Raw genomic sequence first — 21,170 nt, 5'->3', positions numbered from 1 at the left:
CCTCTCCCTCCTCCTCTTCCTACTCCGCTCCTTCTCTCCTCTTCTTCCTCCCCCCTCTCCCTCCTCTCTCTTCCTCCCCTCTTTCTCCCCCTCTCTCCTGTGTAATGCTCAAGGCCTTGTTCTCATAAACACTTATCAGAGCAGCGTTTCTCCTGCTCTGCTCATGGCTCCACTTGACTCTACCCCCCTTCTCTCTCACCCCCTCTTTCCCCCTCTCTATTCCATTTCTCCCTCCTCCTCTTCCCTCACTCCCCTCTTCTGCCCCTTCTTTCTCCTCTCTCTTCGGTTTCTTCTCCCTCTCCCTCCTCTCTATCTCCTCCCCCTTTCTCTTCCCTCTCCTCTGTCTCTATTCTTTCCTCCCTTCTTACTCCCTCCACTGGTTCTCCCACTTCTTCCCCATCATCCCTCTCTTTGCTTTCTCCTCCCCTCTTCATTCTTCCTCCACTCCATCTCCTCCCCCTCTTTCCTCTCTCCTTCCCTCTTCTTCCTTATCACCCCTCTCTCTCTCCTTCTCACTCTCACCTCTCTCTCTTCTCAGCATCTCCCCCTCCCTCTCTACCTCCTCCCATCCCTCTCTCTTCACTTCCCCCTCCCTTTCTCCCTCTTTCTTCTCTCTCTCTCTGTGAGTGATGTCCAGTTCTCTGCTGTATGTTTAAACTACATTAGTACTGAGCAGCAGTCATTCTCTGCAGCACATTAGGTTCATCTTTAACTCCTCCCCTCCTCTCCTCCTCCTCCTCCTCTCCCTCCTCCTCCCTCTCCTCCTCCTCCTCCTCCCCCCTCTCCCCCCTTCTCTGCACCTCCACAGGCCCTGGACCAATGGGGGGACAGTAAAACCGAGGGGGGCGCTTGATAAACGACACGGGGCAGTGAGGTGGGAAGGACACAGATGTCAAAGCCGTGAATCTGAAACGCACACTCAGCAAAGCTCCAGTACAGTGCAGAGAGTGGCAGAGTAGGTAGACTCCCTCTCACCAGGAGGTTGCGGGTTAGACTCCTTATCTCTCTGAGCGGAGTGTGCATGTTCTCCCTGTGTTACTGCGGCAGAGCGGTTATCCTGTCTCCTCTCAATAAGGAGACTGTGGGTTAGACTCCTGATCAGGGAGTTTATGACCCTGCTGAAGGACGTGTCCAGTGAAGCAGTGAACCATGACAGACAAACAGATATCTGAGGGCCAAGGGGGCAGGGTTAGGGTGAAAGAGGAGGGGCTTAGGTGATAGGAGGAGTGATTTTAGATACAGCATCTGGGGAAACTCCATAGATCTATTGAAATAACTGAGGTACTGCCGCTTAGACCTGTCTTGAGTTGGATTAGTGGCCACTCAGGGGTACTGCAGTGAAAAAATGTCTCCCGCCCAGAAAGCATTTTTTCCGTAGATCACAGTATAATGACAAACTGCTGGCATTTGGCCGACAGGGACTAGCAGGTTTCACAAAGGTCGGATTAGTGAAAATGGTCCATTTGCTCAAATTCAGAGTGAGAAATGAGTCTCAGAAACTTAAAAAAGTAGTTTTATTGAAGCCCAAACCTGCTCCAGGAGGGATGCAGTTTTCTCTTTGCCTGGAAGAACAAACACTCCAATACTTGGTGAAGATGTGAGTCTGGTCAAAGGTGAATCTCCCCGAGTTCAGATGTGCGTGATTGACAGGTAAATTAACCAACCAGGGACATGCATGGTCTTTATCAAAAGAAATATTGCTGCTTACAAAGCGCTATCAATATATTTATCCATGGGGAAGGGGGAGGGGCTATATTGAAGGGGGAGGGGTTAATTGATGTGGGCAAGGCTGAATACATCACCTCAAAGTGCCCCCTGGAGGATAGGTCTGGTCCATGCAGTCACAGAGATAATGGAGATTATTGGGATCATTATGTCATCATTATTTACACTCAGAGGTTTGTCGACCCCAAATAAAAACATGCGGGAGAGGGCTGTGCATTGATTTACATTTTAATTTAACCCAGATTCAGAATGGTCAGTGATCAGCTCGTGTGTTTTTGGTCTATAGCCAATCCTCTGTCAGTAAAAACATGAACACATAAATCATGATAAAATCGAAATCGTAATCGTAATATGAATTCTTGGTATATCACCCACCCTGAGCCTGAGGGTGAATATTCAGAATTTTGTGGAAAACAGGAGCTACAGTATGTGTAAATGGTTTAAGGCTGTTTTAAGTCGATTAATCGCAACTAATCGACTATTCAGATTATTGTCAACCACTGTAGTAATCCAATTATCGTGTTTGCACTATACACAGACATAAAACATGCCATGTACAAGAGAATAGCCTTTATGACTCAAAGTAAAATGACACAGGAAGATCTAGTGTTTTTGATGGAAAAAAATGGTCTGTAAATAAACTTCATCAAGATGTCCTCGAAAGGGATAACTTTAGCTACACCTGGGTCAAATTTAGAAAAACTCTCATTTTCACAGGCCAATCTAAAAAAGAAATTGATTCATTGAAAAAATAATTGCTAGACTAATTGATTAACAAAGTAATTTTTAGTTGCAGCCCTGAAATGTTTGCATGTTTATATTATAACTGTTCATGTACAGATGTCAAACTGAAGTGAAACTGGGGCAGAGTTCTCACACTGTCTCACACCGAGGAGGATGGATGCTCTGGGCTCCTCCCTTTGGCCTTCTTTCTCTTTTATTCACCGTCTCCCTCTTACCTCCTCCTCTCTTTTCTTGTGTATTAATGCTGTACTCTCCTCCCTTTGGCCTCTCACCTCTCCTCCTTTCTTTCTCCCTCTCCTCATCTCCCTCGTTCTCTCACCCTCTCTGCCTTTCTCCCCCTCCCCTCTTTACTCTGTTCTTGTATGATTCTGTAATCTCCTTTCCTCCCCTCCCTCTGTCTTTCCCCCTTTTCTCGCTTCTTGTATATTGACACACTCTCTTTCTCTCACTCTCTTTCTCTCTCCATCTCTCCCTCTCTCTTGTATATTGATTTTGTAGTCTCCTTCTCCCCTTCTCGTCCTTCTCTCTCTCTTCTTTTATATTAATGCCGTAGTCTCTCCTCCATTTGGCCCTGCTCCCTCCCTCTCTATCTATTTCCTCTCCTCCCCCCTCTCCTCTCTTCCCTACTTCTTTCACTCTTCTTGTATATTAATGCTCCCCTCTCCTCCCTTTGGCCTCTTCGTTGTTTCTCACATTAAACTCATATTAAAGTCACATCAGTGCCTTATGAGGATGGACAGAACCGAACCAGCGACCACACGGTGATAGGGATAGATGAGTGTGATTTTAAACCACTCGGAGCAGTGGACATATGTGGCGTTATGAAGATCCATAAGTCTAATGTGTGTTCTATCACAGTACATGGACTATGTGTAGGGAGCTATATTAATGTTAATGATCAACGACAGACTGATAGAACTTGCCCCAGTGAAGGAGTTTACACTATTTATGTTTTTATGTATCATTAGAATGGTCAAAAGTCCTCAAAATGGCATCCGCTAAATGAAAAAGTTAGAGGACTGAAACTAGGGTTGTGTTTGTACCTTTGCGTGGGGCCATCACAGCTGTAACTACTGAGCCACTGTCGCCTCTGTTACATAGGTAATTAAGTGATAAAAAGATATAAAATATAGACAGGAAAAATTACCTCAAACAGATATAAACATACCTCACTGACTGACCTATTCTTGGGAGGTAGAACGACCTTTAAACACACAATTTAACTTTAATTGTCTTGGCTTGACTTGGCTTGGTTTATAATTCAGAATTCAAGATCTGGAACCCTTTACTGCACATATTAATGCTGTGGATCAGAACATCAAGTCCACACTAGAAGAGGCCAAGGAGAACAAACTGACCTTCTTAGATTGTGTAGTAATTATAGGAGAGGGCCGGGGTCTTCAGGTAGAAGTCTTCAGGAAACACACACACAAACACAGACCTGCTTTTTGATTCACACCCTCCACTAAACGGCAAACTTTGTACTTTGAATTTTCCGACAGTGTGAAATCAAATCTATTTTGAACCTACAAACACTAAAAGCCCGAAACTGGTTCACCCAAAGGACAAAACCTCAAGCCATAAACAAAGAAATGTGGTCTACTCCATTCAGTGTAGTGAAGAGTGCAGTGAACATTACATTGGAGAAAGTAAACAGCCACTCCAAAAGAGGATGTGTCAACAATGTCGGGAGAGCTCCTTGGGACCCCAGTCTGCCGTACATCTCCATTTCAAAGCCACTAACCACTCCTTTGAAGATAGTGAGGCACAGATCTTAACCAAAGAAAAAAAAATGGTTTGAAAGGGGAGTTAGAGGCAATTTTTGTTAGGAAAGACACTCCATATTTGAACAGGAATGGGGGCTAGACATCATTTATCTCCTATAAATTATGATTTAAACTGTCAGAAAAACATCTTCCTTGTGCGCAAATTTTCTTTTTCTGCATTTTGGATGGAGCTTTCTGTGTTCACAACATAGGCAGAGAGATTCTTTTTACAACTTAGTACTACTTCCTGTATTTTTGGACTTTTCTTCACAAACTGCTACTTAACTGATGTAAAACTATGATAAATATTTAGGACAGGTGCTATCCCACCAAACCAAGTCAGAATTAGAAAAAGCTGTCATATGCACTTTAACTTATCCCTCCACTCTCTCTCCCACCCCCCTCTTTCTCCCCCTCTCTTCCTTTAGTGTACCCGGACGTTTGCACCATGAGCTTGGCCGCCCTGTCTGACCCCGCCCTGCACCAGGAGCACGTTGCATTCTGGGATAGCGTGTTTGGGTTTGATATGTCCGTGATGAAGAAAGCCGTGGTCCCGGAGGCCGCGGTGGAGGTGGTACGACCTGAAGCGCTTATGTGTGAACCAGCCGTCATAAAGGTAAAGAACATATCGAATATACAGAACACCTATGGATGTACTGTTTAAATCATGTCATATACATACATGCTTGTGCTTTTATAAATAATGAAGTATTCCATGGTGAATTTAGCCCCAGTTGAATAAAACTATTACAGATATAAATAGGCTTACTTAAAATTAGCCTAATAATTTGTTATAATATTGTAAAATGATAACTTAAACTCCTCCACAGCAATTTCACAACATAGTAACAGAGTCAGTTGGTGATGTTTTTTGCCTCTGGGTTTTTTCAACATATTTTTTTTTTATGTTTGAGGCCAGAAGCACATGGCTACTTAACATATGTAAACACACATTTGGCTCTGCTCTGATTTGTCCAAAGTTTGTTTTTCACTCTTAAGACACAGTGAAAACATCACGGAGGTAAAACAAATACCACCTCTGACATTAATCATGTAGGTCTGTGTTTCAGCTGCTCTGGGCGTTAGCTGCAGTGACAGCTACGTGCAGAGGACTGTATTTGATGTATTGCCCGATCTATTCACCAAATCCATTCCAAGCTGTTACCTAGATGGGCAGCCGATACCGATACTTGTGTTGGATTGTGACATCCGTACTACCAACCCAAAACCTGCTGAGCCCAAGAGCACACCAGCTCTGTGCATTTTAAATTTTGATCAGAAGCAATACTCGGGCACAGGGAGAACATGCAAACTCCAAACAAAAGGGCCTCACACTGTTCACCTCCTCTCTCTCTCTTTCCCTCTCTCCTTTCCTCCTCTCTCAACCTCAATCTTTCCCGTATTTGTCCCTCTCTTTTTCTCACTCTCTCTGCCTCACTCTTTTCCTCTCTTTTTGCCTCCTTCTGTCTCCTCTGTGATGCTCTCTCTCCTTCTCCCTTGGTCTCTTTTCCCTTTCTCTCCCTTGTATCCGTTCTGTCTCCTCTGTGATGTATTCATTCGATCTTTCTATGATGCTTTCTCTCTCCTCATCTCCTCTTTCTCTCCCTTCTCCTCTCTCTCCTTTCTTCCCCCTTTCTCCTCCCCCTCTGCGTTCCATTTTCCTTGTGATGACCCTCCTCTCTCTCCTCTCTCTCTCCTCCTCCGCTCTCTCCTTGTATTCTCCCTGTCTTCCCTCTTCTCCTCTCCTATCTCTTCTCTCTCTTCTTTCTGTCCTTCTCTCTCCCCTCTCTATCTCCTTCTCTCCTCCACTGTTATCCACTCCATCTATCCTCACCTCCTCCTCTCTTTTTCTCCTCTCCTCCTTCTCCTCCCACTCTCCTCCCTCTCTTCCTGTCTCTCTCTCTCCCTCTCCTCTCCATTCTCCTTCTCTCTCCCTCTCTCTTCCTATCCTCCTCTCCCCTCCTCTCTCCCCTCTCCCCTCCGTCTTCTCTCCTCTCCTGCTATCCTCTCTGTCTCCGTGGTGATGGATGTCCGTAGCTCTGATATAATGGCGTTTGATGATGTAATCGATACTTGTCGTGACGAGGGCAAGTCTCATCACACCGTTCTGATCCAGGTCCCATTAATGACTCTGCAGCGCCCCCTCCTGTCCTCTCTCATCTCATTTATTCAGTTTAAAGTGCGTATGGCAAGTTTTGATGATTCTCTAGTTTTTACTTAGTTTGGTGGAATAATATCTGTTGAAAATATAAATTATAGTTTTACATCAATCGTGTTTATAATTACAGGAAATAGAGAGTTCTGTTTTAAAGAGTTTTAAATCACAGTGGGAGAACTCTGTCCAACGGTTCAGCACAATTTACACTTACAAAACACATTTTTTAAAACACGTTTTTTACTAAATAAAGACGTTTTCTTGTCAAATCATAATGTCTGTGACACTAGAGGAGTTAGAGCAGACACGGGCAAACTACGGCCCGGGGGCCACACACGGCCCTTTGGGCTTATTAATCCTAAATTATATTAAAATAGGTAAATGTCAACCTTCTTCAAAGTTCATTTAACTGAAATTTAATAAATGAATTATTAATTTAACTAATGCATTTGGAAAACAATTTGTACAATGAGCCTTGCATATTCATGTTTTGCTACATGTTACAGGCCAAATCTCTAGTGTAATATATACCCCTGGGTTAGAGTCTACTGTACAGCATGGTTCTAGGGAACAGTTATTTAATTCCCTCGTGTGATGATTTCCAACCGGGAAGTAAAGTTTTATACCTAAAAAAAAGTCAAATACATTTTTTTGTAAACCCTTAAATATATTGACCTTAACTGTGTTTTAGTGAAATGTGTAGTTCAACCAGCACTTTAAAGTCATAGACACAATCAGGCCATGTAGTCTTGTCACAATAACACATTTTGAAGTGTGATATATTACTGAAGTAAATACTAATGATAAACGAAAAATACATGAAAAATAACACACATTTCCCAACTAGAGCAAAGAAAAAGTCCTCATGATAAATACTGAGCCCCTAAAATGATTATTCCATCTGTCATATACTGAGCCATAAGTCAATGTAGTGATTATCGTGACATGTATGTAACACTTTCCCACAATGCCTGCTGCACCCTGCCACCTCCACACATTTATGAAAATAACCAAGACCAGGCTAAAAAATTTAATGAGCAGATTAATGAGTAATTATTCTATGCAAATTAAAGGAAGTGTATAATATTGTATTAAAGGAACTGCTTTCTGTGTCTTATAGTTTTAAACAGGTCCTACAGTCACATCTGAGACTGTGTGTCCAGAGCCTTAACCTGCAGACAGAGACACAAACAAGTTTATCAGTTTATGGACAGGCCTCATGTGAAAGCTCAGAATCTCCATAATTCACTCACTGAGCTGCAGACGCTGCACTAGCACTGACTCATGATTGGCTGCAGGTGCTGGGGTTTAGGTAGTGACTATTCAGATCAGAGAGAGGCATTTTAGGTTTACTAGATTTCAGCACTGAAACTGGCAACACAAATGAGAGACTCCTGTGAGTCTCATTCTACTTTCTGATTGGATAAACATCTTGAATCAGAACAGCAAATTATAACATAAATAAATGTGATTCATGTCCAGTGTTTTTGTTATTAAGAATAAAACAGCACTACAATTGTTATCAGTAAATGTTATTTGATTTTACCTCGTATTTGTAGACACTGAGAGGTCAAGTTTATGATAATCAAAATCTTATGTACAGTTTATTTAAAAGGCCCATATTACACTATTTTCTGACCTATGTTATGATGTTGTTATCTCATCACAAATGTACCCGGAGTTGCATTTTTAGGCTGAGTTTTAAATTTCTAAAGTGAAAACACGCTGTTCCACCTTGTGATGTCATGTAGTTATATAGAAAGGAGCACCATTGTGTTTTTAAACCCCCACACACCTTCACTAGAATCATTTGGATAATTTCAGCTCCAAAACTGCCAATCTCTACTGAACAAAAGGTAAAAGGAGCTGTCAACGTGAAAAGTACTGCTTCATGACATCAGAAGGTGGAGCATTTTGAGCTTTGGAGATGTAGACAAAGAGTTACTCAGACATGTGTGAATGAAACAAAACACAACTCCAGATGTGTTTTTGAAGCATTATAACATTATAACATGGCTTAAAGCTCACAAGAGTCAATTTTGTGTCATACAGGATCTCTAAATAAACTCAAATGCTAAACATAGGCTATGGTGAGAAGACACTGAATAAGATGACAATGTATTTTTCTCTTTTTTTTTGTTTATAAATGTCTCCAGCAGTGTTCGGAGTTGATATCAAACTTGCATCATTGTGGTTATCGTGCAAACGCTTTACCTGCACATATGACTTATCCGAAACAACTCAATGTATTTATTTACTGTTTTTATGTTTCTGAGATCAGATGCAACGGTCTATGACGATAAGTATGACATCCACATTAAACATGCATGTGCCGTACTCTGTTTTATAGTTTAATATAAAGACACCTGAGATATGATCCCGAAGTGTCTCGTGTTCAGATCGATGCTCCTGTCGCTGTCATTCTTCTGTGTCACACCTGATGGAGCAGAGCTGTAAAACCATCTGTCATAAACAACACCTGTCTATCTGCATCTGTCTGTCACCTGTCAATCACCTGTCAATGCCAAAAACTGTTAATGCTTAGTTAGTGGCTTAAAATACAAACTTAAAGCCACAGCATGTAACTTTTAAAAAACATATTTTATTTTCATTTTGGTCGTTTTTTTATTGTACATAGAAAAACATGTATCCAAGTTGGCTTGCTTCTCCACAAACCTAACTCCTACTTGTTTCCATGGAAATATTGTTCTTCTGGCTATAATATTCCACAGTATGGCATTAAACTCATCCATCTCCATAAAGAATTTTCCAAAATATGGATTTAACTTTCTGTACCCTTAAATAAAACTGAACGAGGACCTAAGCTAAAATGGACTAAACTAAAATGGAACTTACTGAATATTTTGAGTCAAACACATTTTAATTTAAAACAGTTAAATCTGAAAAACAGTCAGTGTGAAATACCTGGATCTTGTCTTGCTGTTTGGATATTTACATCAGTGATATTTTTTTGTAATTGTTGTGAGTTGTGTGGTAAAAATTATAAGAAGGTCTCAGGTTCGATTCCCAAACCGCGTGGGGCATTTCTGTGTGAGGTTTGCATGTTCTGCCTGTGTCTGGCAGGGTTTGAACTCAAGTTATAAAAGAGAATTGTGATTAAATCTGCTCATTTAGTGATGTGCTTTGTAAAGGACTCTGTGTGTCAGATAGTCTTTAGCATAGCCGATGTTTGTGTGTCTGGTCTGTTTATATTTCAAGTGTCTCTGCTTCATGATTTGAGTTAAATTTTAAATAAAGTTTTTCTGTTTTGCAGAGGTTCAACTGTAACAGTGTGTCCCTGTCCGATCTGGAGTTTGAAGCCGAGTTCTGTCTTAAGATCATGAACAGCGCCCCCTGTACTGTGAGTAATGACACTGTAACCCTGTTAATGGATTTACTTTGTTTGGGAAACTGCACTGCCTCAGGTTTAGTCCTCTTTATTTTAATTCAAGAGGGGGATTTTTTTGAGCTTTCTACCATGTTATAACATTGTTCCCTCATCAAAAACATGCCTCAAGAGGTTTTAGATGTCCATGCATGTTTGAGTAATCTAGTGCTCTCTCCCGGGTCGAGAGATAGTGTCAAGATTTGTCAGAGTTGGTTATATGGTGTAACAGACAGACAAAAATTCTCTCTGCATTTGATGGATCACTTTGGTTCTTGAGCAGGAGTCAGAGTGAGTGTTCACTGTGTTATACCCATCTCTGTCACTGATACAAACACATTTATCGAAGGGGGATCCACCCAGATCTGAGCCTAGTCCTGGTCAGTACCTAGCTGAACCCTTCTCCAGATCTGAGAAACTAAACCAGGACTGAACCAGGATTAAAACAATACTAAACCAGGACTAAACTACGGTTAAACCAGGGCTGAACCAGGGCTGAACCAGGACTGAACCAGGACTGAACCAGGACTGAACCAGGATTAAAACAATACTAAACCAGGACTAAACTACGGTTAAACCAGGGCTAAACCAGGGCTGAACCAGGACTGAACCAGGACTGAACCAGGACTGAACCAGGACTGAACCAGGACTGAACCAGGATTAAAACAATACTAAACCAGGACTAAACTACGGTTAAACCAGGGCTAAACCAGGGCTGAACCAGGACTGAACCAGGACTGAACCAGGACTGAACCAGGACTGATCCAGGATTAAAACAATACTAAACCAGGGCTAAACCAGGACTGAACCAGGACTGAACCAGGACTGAACCAGGACTGAACCAGGGTTAAAACAATACTAAACCAGGACAAAACTACGATTAAACCAGGGCTAAAGCGGGACTGAACAAAGATTGAACCAAACCACACCGTTTTTTGTGGCCAAACATCAAAGCCAGATGTCGTCAGATCTCTTTTGATAAGCACTGGGCCTGATCAGTACTCTGATGGACGACCACTGGGAATACCAGGTGCCACAGTGGGGAAACTGTTCTTGTGTCTTTAGCCAAGACACTTCAACTCTCACTAATTACATTCAAACTAGACAATGTGCTTGGTGGTGGTGGTTGGAGGGGCCGTTGCTACCACCGCGCGTAGAGTGACTTTGAATGTCCAAACAAGTCTTATATAATTACATCCACTTTCAACAAGAACAAAACCAGTAAGAACCAGGACTAAACCAGGGCTGAACCAGGACTAAGCCAGGGCTGAACCAGGACTAAACCAGGGCTGAACCAGGACTAAGCCAGGGCTGAACCAGGACTAAACCAGGGCTGAACCAGGACTAAAACCAGGGCTAAACCAGGACTAAACCAGGGCTGAACCAGGACTAAACCAGGGCTGAACCAGGACTAAACCAGGACTAAACCAGGGCTAAACCAGGACTGAACCAGGGCTGAACCAGGGCTAAACCAGGACTAAACCAGGACTAAACCAGGACTAAACCAGGACTGAATTAGAATTTAACCAAGACTGAATTAGAACTTAACCAGGAATAAAACTGGACCAAACAAAGTCCTGCTGTCCCCTGGTCTTTGGTCACATCAGAAACTCAGTGTGAGTAATAGTGTGCGATGCAGGAGGACATACACCGGAGCTGATATGATGGAGTTTATAGCAGGAGAAGTTGATATAAACGAGGCTTGCACACGCGTGACTCTGAACGGAGCGTGTTATGGACACCGCGACACAAGCACGCTCCAACGCCATCATTTGTTTTGTGAAAAAATCCGATATCTGCACGGGACGTTTTCAATTACAGCAGCGCAGAGAGGACAGAAAAATGAGGAGCTTTACAAATCCTATTAGAAACACTGCACCAGAGGAGGAGGGAAGAGAGGGAGAGAGAGGAGAGGAGAAGAGGAGAGGACAGAAGAATTAGGTGCTTTACAAACCCTATTAGAAACATTGCATGGGAGGAGGAAACAGAAGGAGAGAGGGAGGAGGAAAGAGAAAGAGAGGGGAAGAGAGGAAGAGGGAGAGAGAAGGAGGAGAGGACAAATGAGGTACTTTACAAATTCTTGTAGAAACACTGCACCAGAGAAAGAGGAGGAGCAGAGAGAGAAAAGAGGAAGGAAAGGAGAGGAAGGAGAGGTGGAGGAAGAAGGAGAGAAATGGAGTAGCAGGAAAAAAGAGTGTGAGAGGGTAGAGGGAAAGAGGAGAGGGACAGAGGAGAAGAGGGACAGAGGAGAGAAGGAGGGATGGGGCAGCAGAAGAAGGGAGAGAGAGAGAAAGAGGAGGGGTGTCAGGACAGAAAAGGGGAGGACAGGAGAAGGAGGAGAGCGAGGGGAAGGAACTGATGGAGGGATGGGATGGAGATGAGAAAGAGTCCAAAGGGGGGGATGGAGGGATGGAGGAAAGATGAGTGGGAGCGAGCAGAGGGGGTGACACAGAGGAATAGGGAGAGAGCGAGGAGAGAAAGAGAGGGTGAGGATGGAGGGAGGCAGAGAGAGGAGAGAGAGGAGATGTAATATCAGGTATCGATTGACCATTACCAGAGGAGAGAAAGGCACAAAACAAAACCACAACAGAGCATTTAGAATGAGTGATTTTTAGGATTTGAATAAAAATAAAAAGTGAAAATAAAAAGTGGATTCAGTTTTCCTCCCCCTGTGCCCTCCCCCAGAGCGTAATCCATCCAACATGAGCCTAACCCAATGCATTACATAAAGAGAGGTTTAGAGTCTCTGTACCTGATTTTTACTGTCTTAAAAAGGGAAAAAATAGACCTAGTTCATTTTAAATGGTTTGCAGTGGTCCAGAGTTATTCCTCACTTACCTTATGCATTCAGAGCATCCTAATTATTCACCATGAAGAGTTTATAAGCACTTTTCTCAACTATCAGAGACCAGGGTAGAGTTTTGCCATCACTATAAAGCTAACAGCGACTAGCATGCTAACGTGCCACTCGGACTTATGATTATGACAGAACCTTCCCTCTGGCCCTGTTCAGAGCAGGTAAGGCAGGAGGAGAAGCGTGCCCAGGTCATACAGTGATACAGTGATGACGATGATGAGGTGACGGGGTTGAGGTGATGAAGATGTGATGATGAAGATGGACAGAGATTCCTCAGATGGATGTAAAAGTGAAAATGCTGAGGCTGCAGAGCTGAGACAATATGAGCCTCCATCACATTTAAATACAGAGTCTGTCAGGACCAAGGACAGCGACAGAAGCAGGGCTAAACCAGTACTAAACCAGGACTAAACCAGGACTAAACCAGGACTTAACCAGGACTTAACCAGGACTTAACCAGGACTAAACAATGTCTAAGCTATGTCTAAACTATGTCTAAACCAGGTCTAAACCAGGACGAAACCAGGTCAAAACAGGACAAAACCCGGTCTAAACCAATTGTACGTCTACAGGAAACAGGACAGTGACAAAGTGGTTAGCACTGTCACCTCACAGCCACAAGGTCCCCAGTTCAATATCAAGAACATGTGGCGTCTTTGTGTGCAGAAATTGTTCTGTCTGTGTCAGGGTGGATATCTTCAGGGTACTTTGTGAAACAACCTATATACCTTAAGGTGCTTTATGTAACATTTCTGGTGGGCATTTGCCCTACCTGCTCGTCTCCATGGAGATGTTATTGCCCAACAGTATGAGGTTAAGGTACACTTTGTTGTCCACGTAGGAAAATTTGTCCTTTGCATTTGACCCATCCTTCAGTGTCTCTGGGTTAAACCCACATTTCACCCATCTTTCAGTGTCTGTGGGTTAACCCTGTCAGAAGCAGTGGGACCCATCTCCGGATCTTGAGTTAGTCTTGGTGAAGACTTCAGTGGGAGGATTTGACCTATAGAGCTCCTGTGCCCATGTGACTACATTTGACAGAGACACAATATAGACATTGATGAATTAGCAGGAATGAATTTCAGCTTTTGGAGTTTTTTTTGTCTTTTAATGTATTCGTAGACAATGATTTCTATTACAGCTAATCAATTTAAACATTAGTGACCCATTAGTGACCCTTCACAAAAATATACTTTATTATAAGTCCTTGCACCTGTAACGTTACTGTGTAGATGTTGTAGCCTGTTAGCAGCTAAATGTCTCATGTCACTGTATTAAGCACAAAAAACATTGGTTTGACTTAAGTTTGTGATTTAATTTTCTACAGTTGACATTTCTAAGCAATCAGTTAATGTTATGCCAATGAACAGTGTTTATCAAAAAGCATTTGGGGCTTTCTCTTTAAACTTCTCTCTCTCTCTGCCTAATTAATAGACTATAATGATAATGATAATACACAACATACAGTTTTTGAATTGTTATGAGACTATGGTTGAATCATTCAAATAAAACCTAATAAAAAACAATATCAGTGTAAAAATACATTGGAGGTGCATACTGGGATTGCGTGATGACAACTGCAGGACCTCTATTGTGCATATTTTGGGTTGATGGGGGACAGCGGCGTGCCCTGAGGAGACCCACCGCAACACAGAACATGCAAACTTCACACAGAAAGACCCAGGAATTGAACCAGGGAGGCTGCCAAAAGCTCTTAGAATGACTAGACTCTTGCACAAAAACTACCATGTACACAGAAGTTTGACTAATCCAGACTCCATCAACTGGTTATTCAACTAAAAGTTTATGGGCTGAACGATTTGAGAAGAATTGCAAATTTTCTGACAAACATCGTAAATGTGTTTAGAAGTTTGATTTATATTTTAATGCCGGGATTCTGTTCAAAGTTCTAAAGTTCCCAAAGTCCCCACACATCCAGAAAGATTGACAAAAATACTTAAATCTGTTATTTGTGGAGAAAATTGTGGAACTTCAAAGATGGCAGCTTTTGCTCATTATGTCTATTCAAATTGCCATTTCACTTGTGATTAATGTTGCAGCTCTAATTCTTACTGTGAGAGAGATCACCTTTCCACAGATCTGACCTGTAAATGGCCTGGAGGAGCCTCGTCTCCATGGAGATGTAGTAAAATGAGGGAAGAGGGGGGTGGGAGGTGGGAGGTGGAGTTAGTGAGTCTGATGAATGGACTCTGGACAACAACAAAAGCAGAGAGTCCATCAGACGCACTGGAGCGAAGCAGCACCGCCCCTTTAAGAGAGTCCCCCCTTCTCCTCACACACGCGCACGCTCATGCACACACATGCACACACACCCCTCACACACACTGCGAAAACTATCCACCTGTCTTTCAAGGCAGTGTACCAGATTTTTACTGTCTAAAAACCTGAAAAACAGAACTGGTTCATTTTAAATGGTTTGCAGTGGTCCAAAGTGTTGTCAAAAGTATTGAAATTCAGATAATAATCAATACTTAAACTAGTACCAAAACTAGATGCTCATTTGAGCAAGTATTGAGACTAAAAAAGTCAGAAATGAACCCTTCTTGAATAGCTGTAGAATGATCTTGAGCTGTATCAGAACAAGTATAAGACACATAGTCTAGTACACACCCATGGACCACTATGAAACCTCCCTGGATGACTGAGGAATTACACAGATACTTTTTAATGTTGAATATCAAATTCTATTGTCTAAAGAGTGTTTTTTTAATTATTATTATTGCGGTCTTGGAATTAGTATTATGTATTCAGTCTATTCCTTAGTATTGAAATCGAGTTTGAAATTTTAATAATGTGACAACACTAGTCCAAAGTTGTTATTATTATTAATTAAGTAATTATTCACTGTAATGAGTTTATAAGCACTTCCTGATTATCGGACAAAAAAAAGGCTGTATAACCACATACAGACAGTACAAAGTGGACTTGTTTTGACCTCAAGAGCTGCTTATAAAATATGTCTGAGAAAAATCAGGTACATGAGTTTTAAGCTGCGTTTCATAACATTAATCTCCATTTGACTTTGACTGGTCCTGTATTATTTATTTATTTTACTCGTTATTCCACACTGAACACTTGACTTTGTGTATTTGGGATTCTCTTTAAACACAAGTCATTTTTTTCAATTAAAGTTACTGTGCCATAATCGTGATGACACCACATTACCGTCATTTATCACTGATGTCAGAGCCACACATGGACGGGACTGATACTGGTTTACAGAGTGGAGGGAGGCGGGGTCCCATGAGGGGAGCAGGACGGGGAGTTAGTCCTGGTTTAGATCCGGTTTAGTCTCAGTTTAGTCCTGATTCAGTCCTGGATCAGTCCTGATTCAGTCCTGGTTCAATCCTCTTTTAGTCCTGGTTTAGTCCTGGTTTAGTCCTTTTTTTTATTGGGTCAACAGTTGACAGTTTTATGGCCTCTCTTTGTGGATAACAGACTGAGTCCATTGTACTGAGCAGTTACACTGATCATCACCATCAATCTGTCTGAGCCCAGGACCGAACCTGGACTAAACCTGAACTAAACCAGGACTGAACCTGGACTAAACCTGAACTAAACCAGGACTAAACAAGGACTAAACCAGGACAGTACTAGAACTAAGACTATCTGAGCGTTTCCCAGGTCTGTTGTTATCATGTGTCCCTCCCTGCCTTTTTACCCCTCTCCCTCCATTCATCCCTCTCCCTCCATTCATCCCTCTCCTTCCATTCCTCACTCTCTCTCTGTCTCCCTCTCTCTGTCTGTCTCCCTATCCTTTCTCCTTCCCCCTCTTCTCCTCCTTTCTCTCCCTCCTCTCTTTCTCTCTTCTCTATCCCTCCCTCCACTCTTTATGTTTCCTTTCTCCCTCCCTCTCTTCTCCCTCCCCTCTCCTCTCTCTGCCCCCCTTCACCTTCCTCCCTTCCTTCTCTCGCTCTCTTCTCTTTCCCTCTCTCCCACTCTTCTCTATCCCTCCCTACCTCTACTCTCGTTCACTCTCCCCTCTCCCTCTCTCTTCTCTTCCCCCCTCCACCCTTTCCCTTCTTTCTCTCTCTCCCTCTCGGTGATGGATTGCTCCCTCGTGGCGTTATCCTGGTGATAATTATTAATTTGTCCGTGTGTCTGAGGCGCAGTGTGAGCGGTGACACAGCAGGGGCGCCGTGGAGGCCTCAGTCATCACTTACACAGACAGAAGCCGGGCCTGGAGGGAGAGAGGGGTGGCCAGAGAGAAAGAGAGAGAGAGAGAGAATGGGAGAGGGGTGAGGAGGACTAAACCAGGAGTAAACCAGGACTAATCTAGGACTTCCATATCGTCCCTAAAGTGGATAACTGAGCATGTCAAACTAACACAATTACACATTTAATGAACGCTACAGCTGCACACGAGCTACAGGCTAATGAGAGAATTACAGAGAGAGAGAAAGGAAGGGAGACGGAGAGGGACAGAGTGAGAGAGAGGAAGGGGAAAAAAGAGAGAGAGAAGGAGGAAAGGGAGGAGGGGAATAAAGAAGATACAGGGAGATGGACAGAAGGGGAGAGAGAAAGTGAATGATATGGAGGAAGAGAAAAGAGGGGAGAGATAGAGAGAGAGGAGAGGGAGAAACAGAGAGAACTCTGAAACAGTGATAAAAAATGAAGCTTGTGGAGCATTTTTCAGCCATTTAAGGATTGCAGTGGACATCTTTTTGTTGAATCAGGACTGAACCAGGACTACAGGAGGAATAAACCATGACTAAACCAGGACTGAATCAGGAATAAAGGAGGATTAAACCAGGACTATACCAGGACTGACCCAGAACTGAACCAGAACTGAACCAGGACTGAACCAGGACTAAAGGAGGAATAAACCAGGACTGAACGAGGACTGAACCAGGATAGAACCATATCTAAACCAGGATTAAACCAGTGCTAGAAAATTGCTAAAACAATAGCTGCTGACAAAATGCATATCTATAAATTAAAAATAGTTTAACAAAGGATCAAATGCTCTAAAAACAACTCATTTGTGGATCTTCCTCCAGCTAAAATGGACCAAAATGAACCATTAAAACAGTAACATGTTTTAGTTTGTCAGAATTCCCCAGATTTTAAAGGTTCAGAGCCAAAGGGAATCGTGTGGTGGAGCAGTTACACACATGTTACACAGATGTTTGAGTTTGGGCTAAAAACACCAAACTATAAAAGCTGCTAACACCCAGGTCCTGCTCACCTGTCCCTAACCTGTTCCTCACCTGTCCCGCACCTGTCTTTCCTGTCTCTGCATCAAATATAGAAATATACAAAATTGTGTTGTCACGATACTCAATACTCAACACTCAATACTGATGTGATACCACAATAATAATAATAAACACTCTTTATAAAGACAATAGAATTTCATTTTCAACATTAAATGGTAGTACTTTATTTACTTTATTTTATTATGGATTAGTATCTGATTTTCAACTATGTAAATATGTTTTGGGAATGTGGGTAAAATCTCTTTCCAAATGACACAATTGCTGAATACTGGTATGTTAATGAAAGAATTCTCTCCTATAGTTGGCTCTCCCTTTAGTAGGCTTCTCGTTCAATCTTATTCAGTCTGGTCTTTTATTTTTCTAAATGCTAAAATAACTTATACAATACTCTTCTCTCAAACCAGAAGGTCCTAGGTTCAATTTCCAAATAGTGTGGAGTTTGTATGTTCTCCCTGTGACTAGAATCCCGACTCAGATCTGTTACCAAGTCTAAAATCTATATTTAGCTTCGGTTCAGACTTGGTTCATCCTAGTCCTGGCTCTGGTCTGGTCTCTGCGCTGGCCCCTCTCTCACTCTCTTGCTCCTCTCATTGATCGCCTGGTCTGCCCCCCCCCCCCCCCCCTCTCTCGCCCCCCCCTCCCCCCGGTTGTCAGCTGCAGCAGGATTAAAAGCTATTAGTTCTGCATCATTGCCACTACAAGTGCGATGTGGAGATTGATAGAGCTCCCTCCACTGCTCCAGCCCCCCACCCCGCCAGCCCTCTGTCCTGCCCAGGAAAGAGTGAGCAAGGCTGGAGAAGAGTACACAGCCTGAAGGGGGTGTCACCTCCAGCTCTAGGCCCCCCTTCCCTCAGCCCTGTGTCCTGCCCAGGAAATAGTGCTTGAGGCTGGGGAAAAGTATACAGCCTTAGGGGAGTGTCACCTCCAGCTCCAGACTCCCCCTCAGCGCTGTGTCCTGCCCAGGAAAGAGTGACTGAGGGGGTAAAGTACACAGCTTCAGGGAGGCTGTAGATTCAGCTGGAGGAGGTAGTAGTGGTCATCTTCAGACCCCCCATCAGCCCTCTATTCTCCTCAGGATAGAGTGATCATTGCTGGGTAAGCTCACACAGCCGTAGGGGTGTGGAGGTACTTGTGGTCACCTCTCTGGTTGCTTTATGCTCCTGTCATGGCCCCTCTGCTGCACTGCGGTCCACATAAAGATCAGCCCAAATCGTGTTTGTGGAACTCACCCGTAAAATGGAAGTTATTTAAAGGAAAATGTTTTCTTAGATTTATAACTTTGGCAGTTTACTTCAGCGACAGCTCAGTTCTGTTTAAGAGCACAGAGTCTCTAAGGGCGCATTTGCTTTCTCTCCTCATCAGTCTGCTCCAAAGATCAACAATATTTTAAATCAATTGTGTCAGTTGATAGAAAATTAGAACAATTAAAGGCTCTGTACCTGATTTTTTTTTTCCATGAGTTTGTCTTGTCCCAATACAGACATATTGTATAAGCAGCTCTTGAGATCAAAATTAGTCCACTGTGTAATGTCTGTAATTATAAAGTATTTTATTGTCTGGGAATCAGGAAGTTTACATTAGCATGCTAGTTGTTGTTAGCTTTACCGTGGTGGCAATAATTAGGATGCTCAAAATGCATAAGGTAAGTGAGGAATAACTTTGGACCACTGCAAACCATGTAAAACTAACTAGTTCATTTTGTCACCTTTTTAAGACAGTAAAAATCACTTTAAAAAACAAATCTTCTACTGGCTATATATGTTTCCTGTACTTTGATTTTCGATACCATGTTCTGAAATGCATGGGATTCTTGGATTACCGTAGTTTAATTTGATAGTAAGGCTATACCAATTTTGATACCACAGTGGTATATATTAAAAGTGAATTCTTTTGTATAATACCTAGACAATAGACCAATGTTTCTCAAACATTTCACACCAAGTACCACCAAAGAAAAGATTTGACTTTCCTAGTATGACCAGATGTAAACTAGATCTATAACAGGACTAAACCAGATCTAAGCAAGGTATATAAGGACTATTCCTGGTCTAATCTAGGACCAAACCAGTCTAATAGTGGACGGCATCATTTCCACGATAGTTCTAAACCAGAAATTATCCAAAGGAGGACAAAGTGGGGATAAGATGAACGGTAAATGAGGCAAACTGATGTCCAAGTACCACCTCAAGGGGTTGTACCATAGTTTGAGAAACAGGAAAGTAGCCGTGAATGTGAAAACCAGCGCTTAATGACAGCTTTGGAGATGTAGAGAGACTAATAACCCAGGATTGCATGTGTGAATGAAACAAATCACAATTTCTGGTATGTTTCTGAGAAGGTAACAACATTATAACATGGCTTAAAGCTCACAAGAGTCAATTTTGTGTAATATATGACCTTTAAACTAAAATGATCCATATGTGTTATGTAGAACAACTTTGTGTACCGTATTTTCCACACATTTTTTCATAGTTTAGCCGGGGGTGTGACTTATACTCAGATGTGACTTATTTGTGATATTATTAAAATATATAATTTCACATCTTCGTGGAGCGACAGTGGCTCAGTGGTTAGAGTGTTAGTCCCCCAACCCGAAGGTCGGAGGGGCACAGATTGGCAGCCTCGCTTCTCTCAGTCTGCCACAGGGCAGCTGTGGCTACAATAGTAAGTTACCATCACCAAGTGTGGAAATGAATGAATAATGACTATAGTGTAGCACTTTTGTAAAGCGCATTACAAGTGTAAGCCATTATTATTATTGTCTCACTGACAACTTGTGTATGACAGCCATGTGGAAGCAGCGCTTCATCTACTTCTGGATCAGGTGGAATTGTTCAGAAGCAACACTGAGGATGAAGAATTCAATAGATTTAGTGATTTGGAGTGAGATCTAGAGTAAGCTTGTTGTTGTTAGCTTGTTTTTTATGCTTTAGTTATCTGATTAACTGTTAATATCTTACGTTAACATACCAGACACATATTCAGTTTGTTGTCTATTCTTCATGTAGTTGAATAAACATGTGTTATGTAATGGTTGATTATACATGTTACAGTTCACTTGTTTGACCAATAGATGTCGCTGGTGTTTGTAATACCTGTAAGAAAATTTACTTGACTTGTTTTCTTTTATTTATTTCATATTTAATTTCCCCTTATTTATTTTCCCTTCTTTTATAAGACCATAAAGGTGATAATTTTTCATTTGAAACAATATTGTAAATGTTTAGTTTATCATAAGTCTAGTTTAAGGTCGCGAGAACCATTTCCTGTTTTCTGGATCAGCTTTTTGCGCTAAAGT

The 21,170-nt window shown here is 42.2% G+C and overlaps 1 protein-coding gene across 1 annotated transcript in view; it reads left to right on the top strand.

The window, feature by feature from the left end:
• The window catches only part of prmt3 (protein arginine methyltransferase 3), a 68,935-nt gene that overhangs the window by 32,887 nt on the left and 14,878 nt on the right, over positions 1 to 21,170 (top strand). Inside the window, exons 12-13 of the mRNA XM_033982884.2 lie at positions 4,664 to 4,851; positions 9,665 to 9,751. Of these exons, the coding sequence (XP_033838775.1) occupies positions 4,664 to 4,851; positions 9,665 to 9,751 (275 nt within the window). The remainder of the gene's footprint in view (positions 1 to 4,663; positions 4,852 to 9,664; positions 9,752 to 21,170) is intronic.

Source organism: Periophthalmus magnuspinnatus, chromosome 3, assembly GCF_009829125.3.
Source record: "Periophthalmus magnuspinnatus isolate fPerMag1 chromosome 3, fPerMag1.2.pri, whole genome shotgun sequence".
Taxonomy (NCBI): Eukaryota; Metazoa; Chordata; class Actinopteri; order Gobiiformes; family Gobiidae; genus Periophthalmus; species Periophthalmus magnuspinnatus.
The sequence above is the reverse complement of the archived record's forward strand: the minus strand, read 5'-3'. Positions and strand labels throughout refer to the sequence as shown.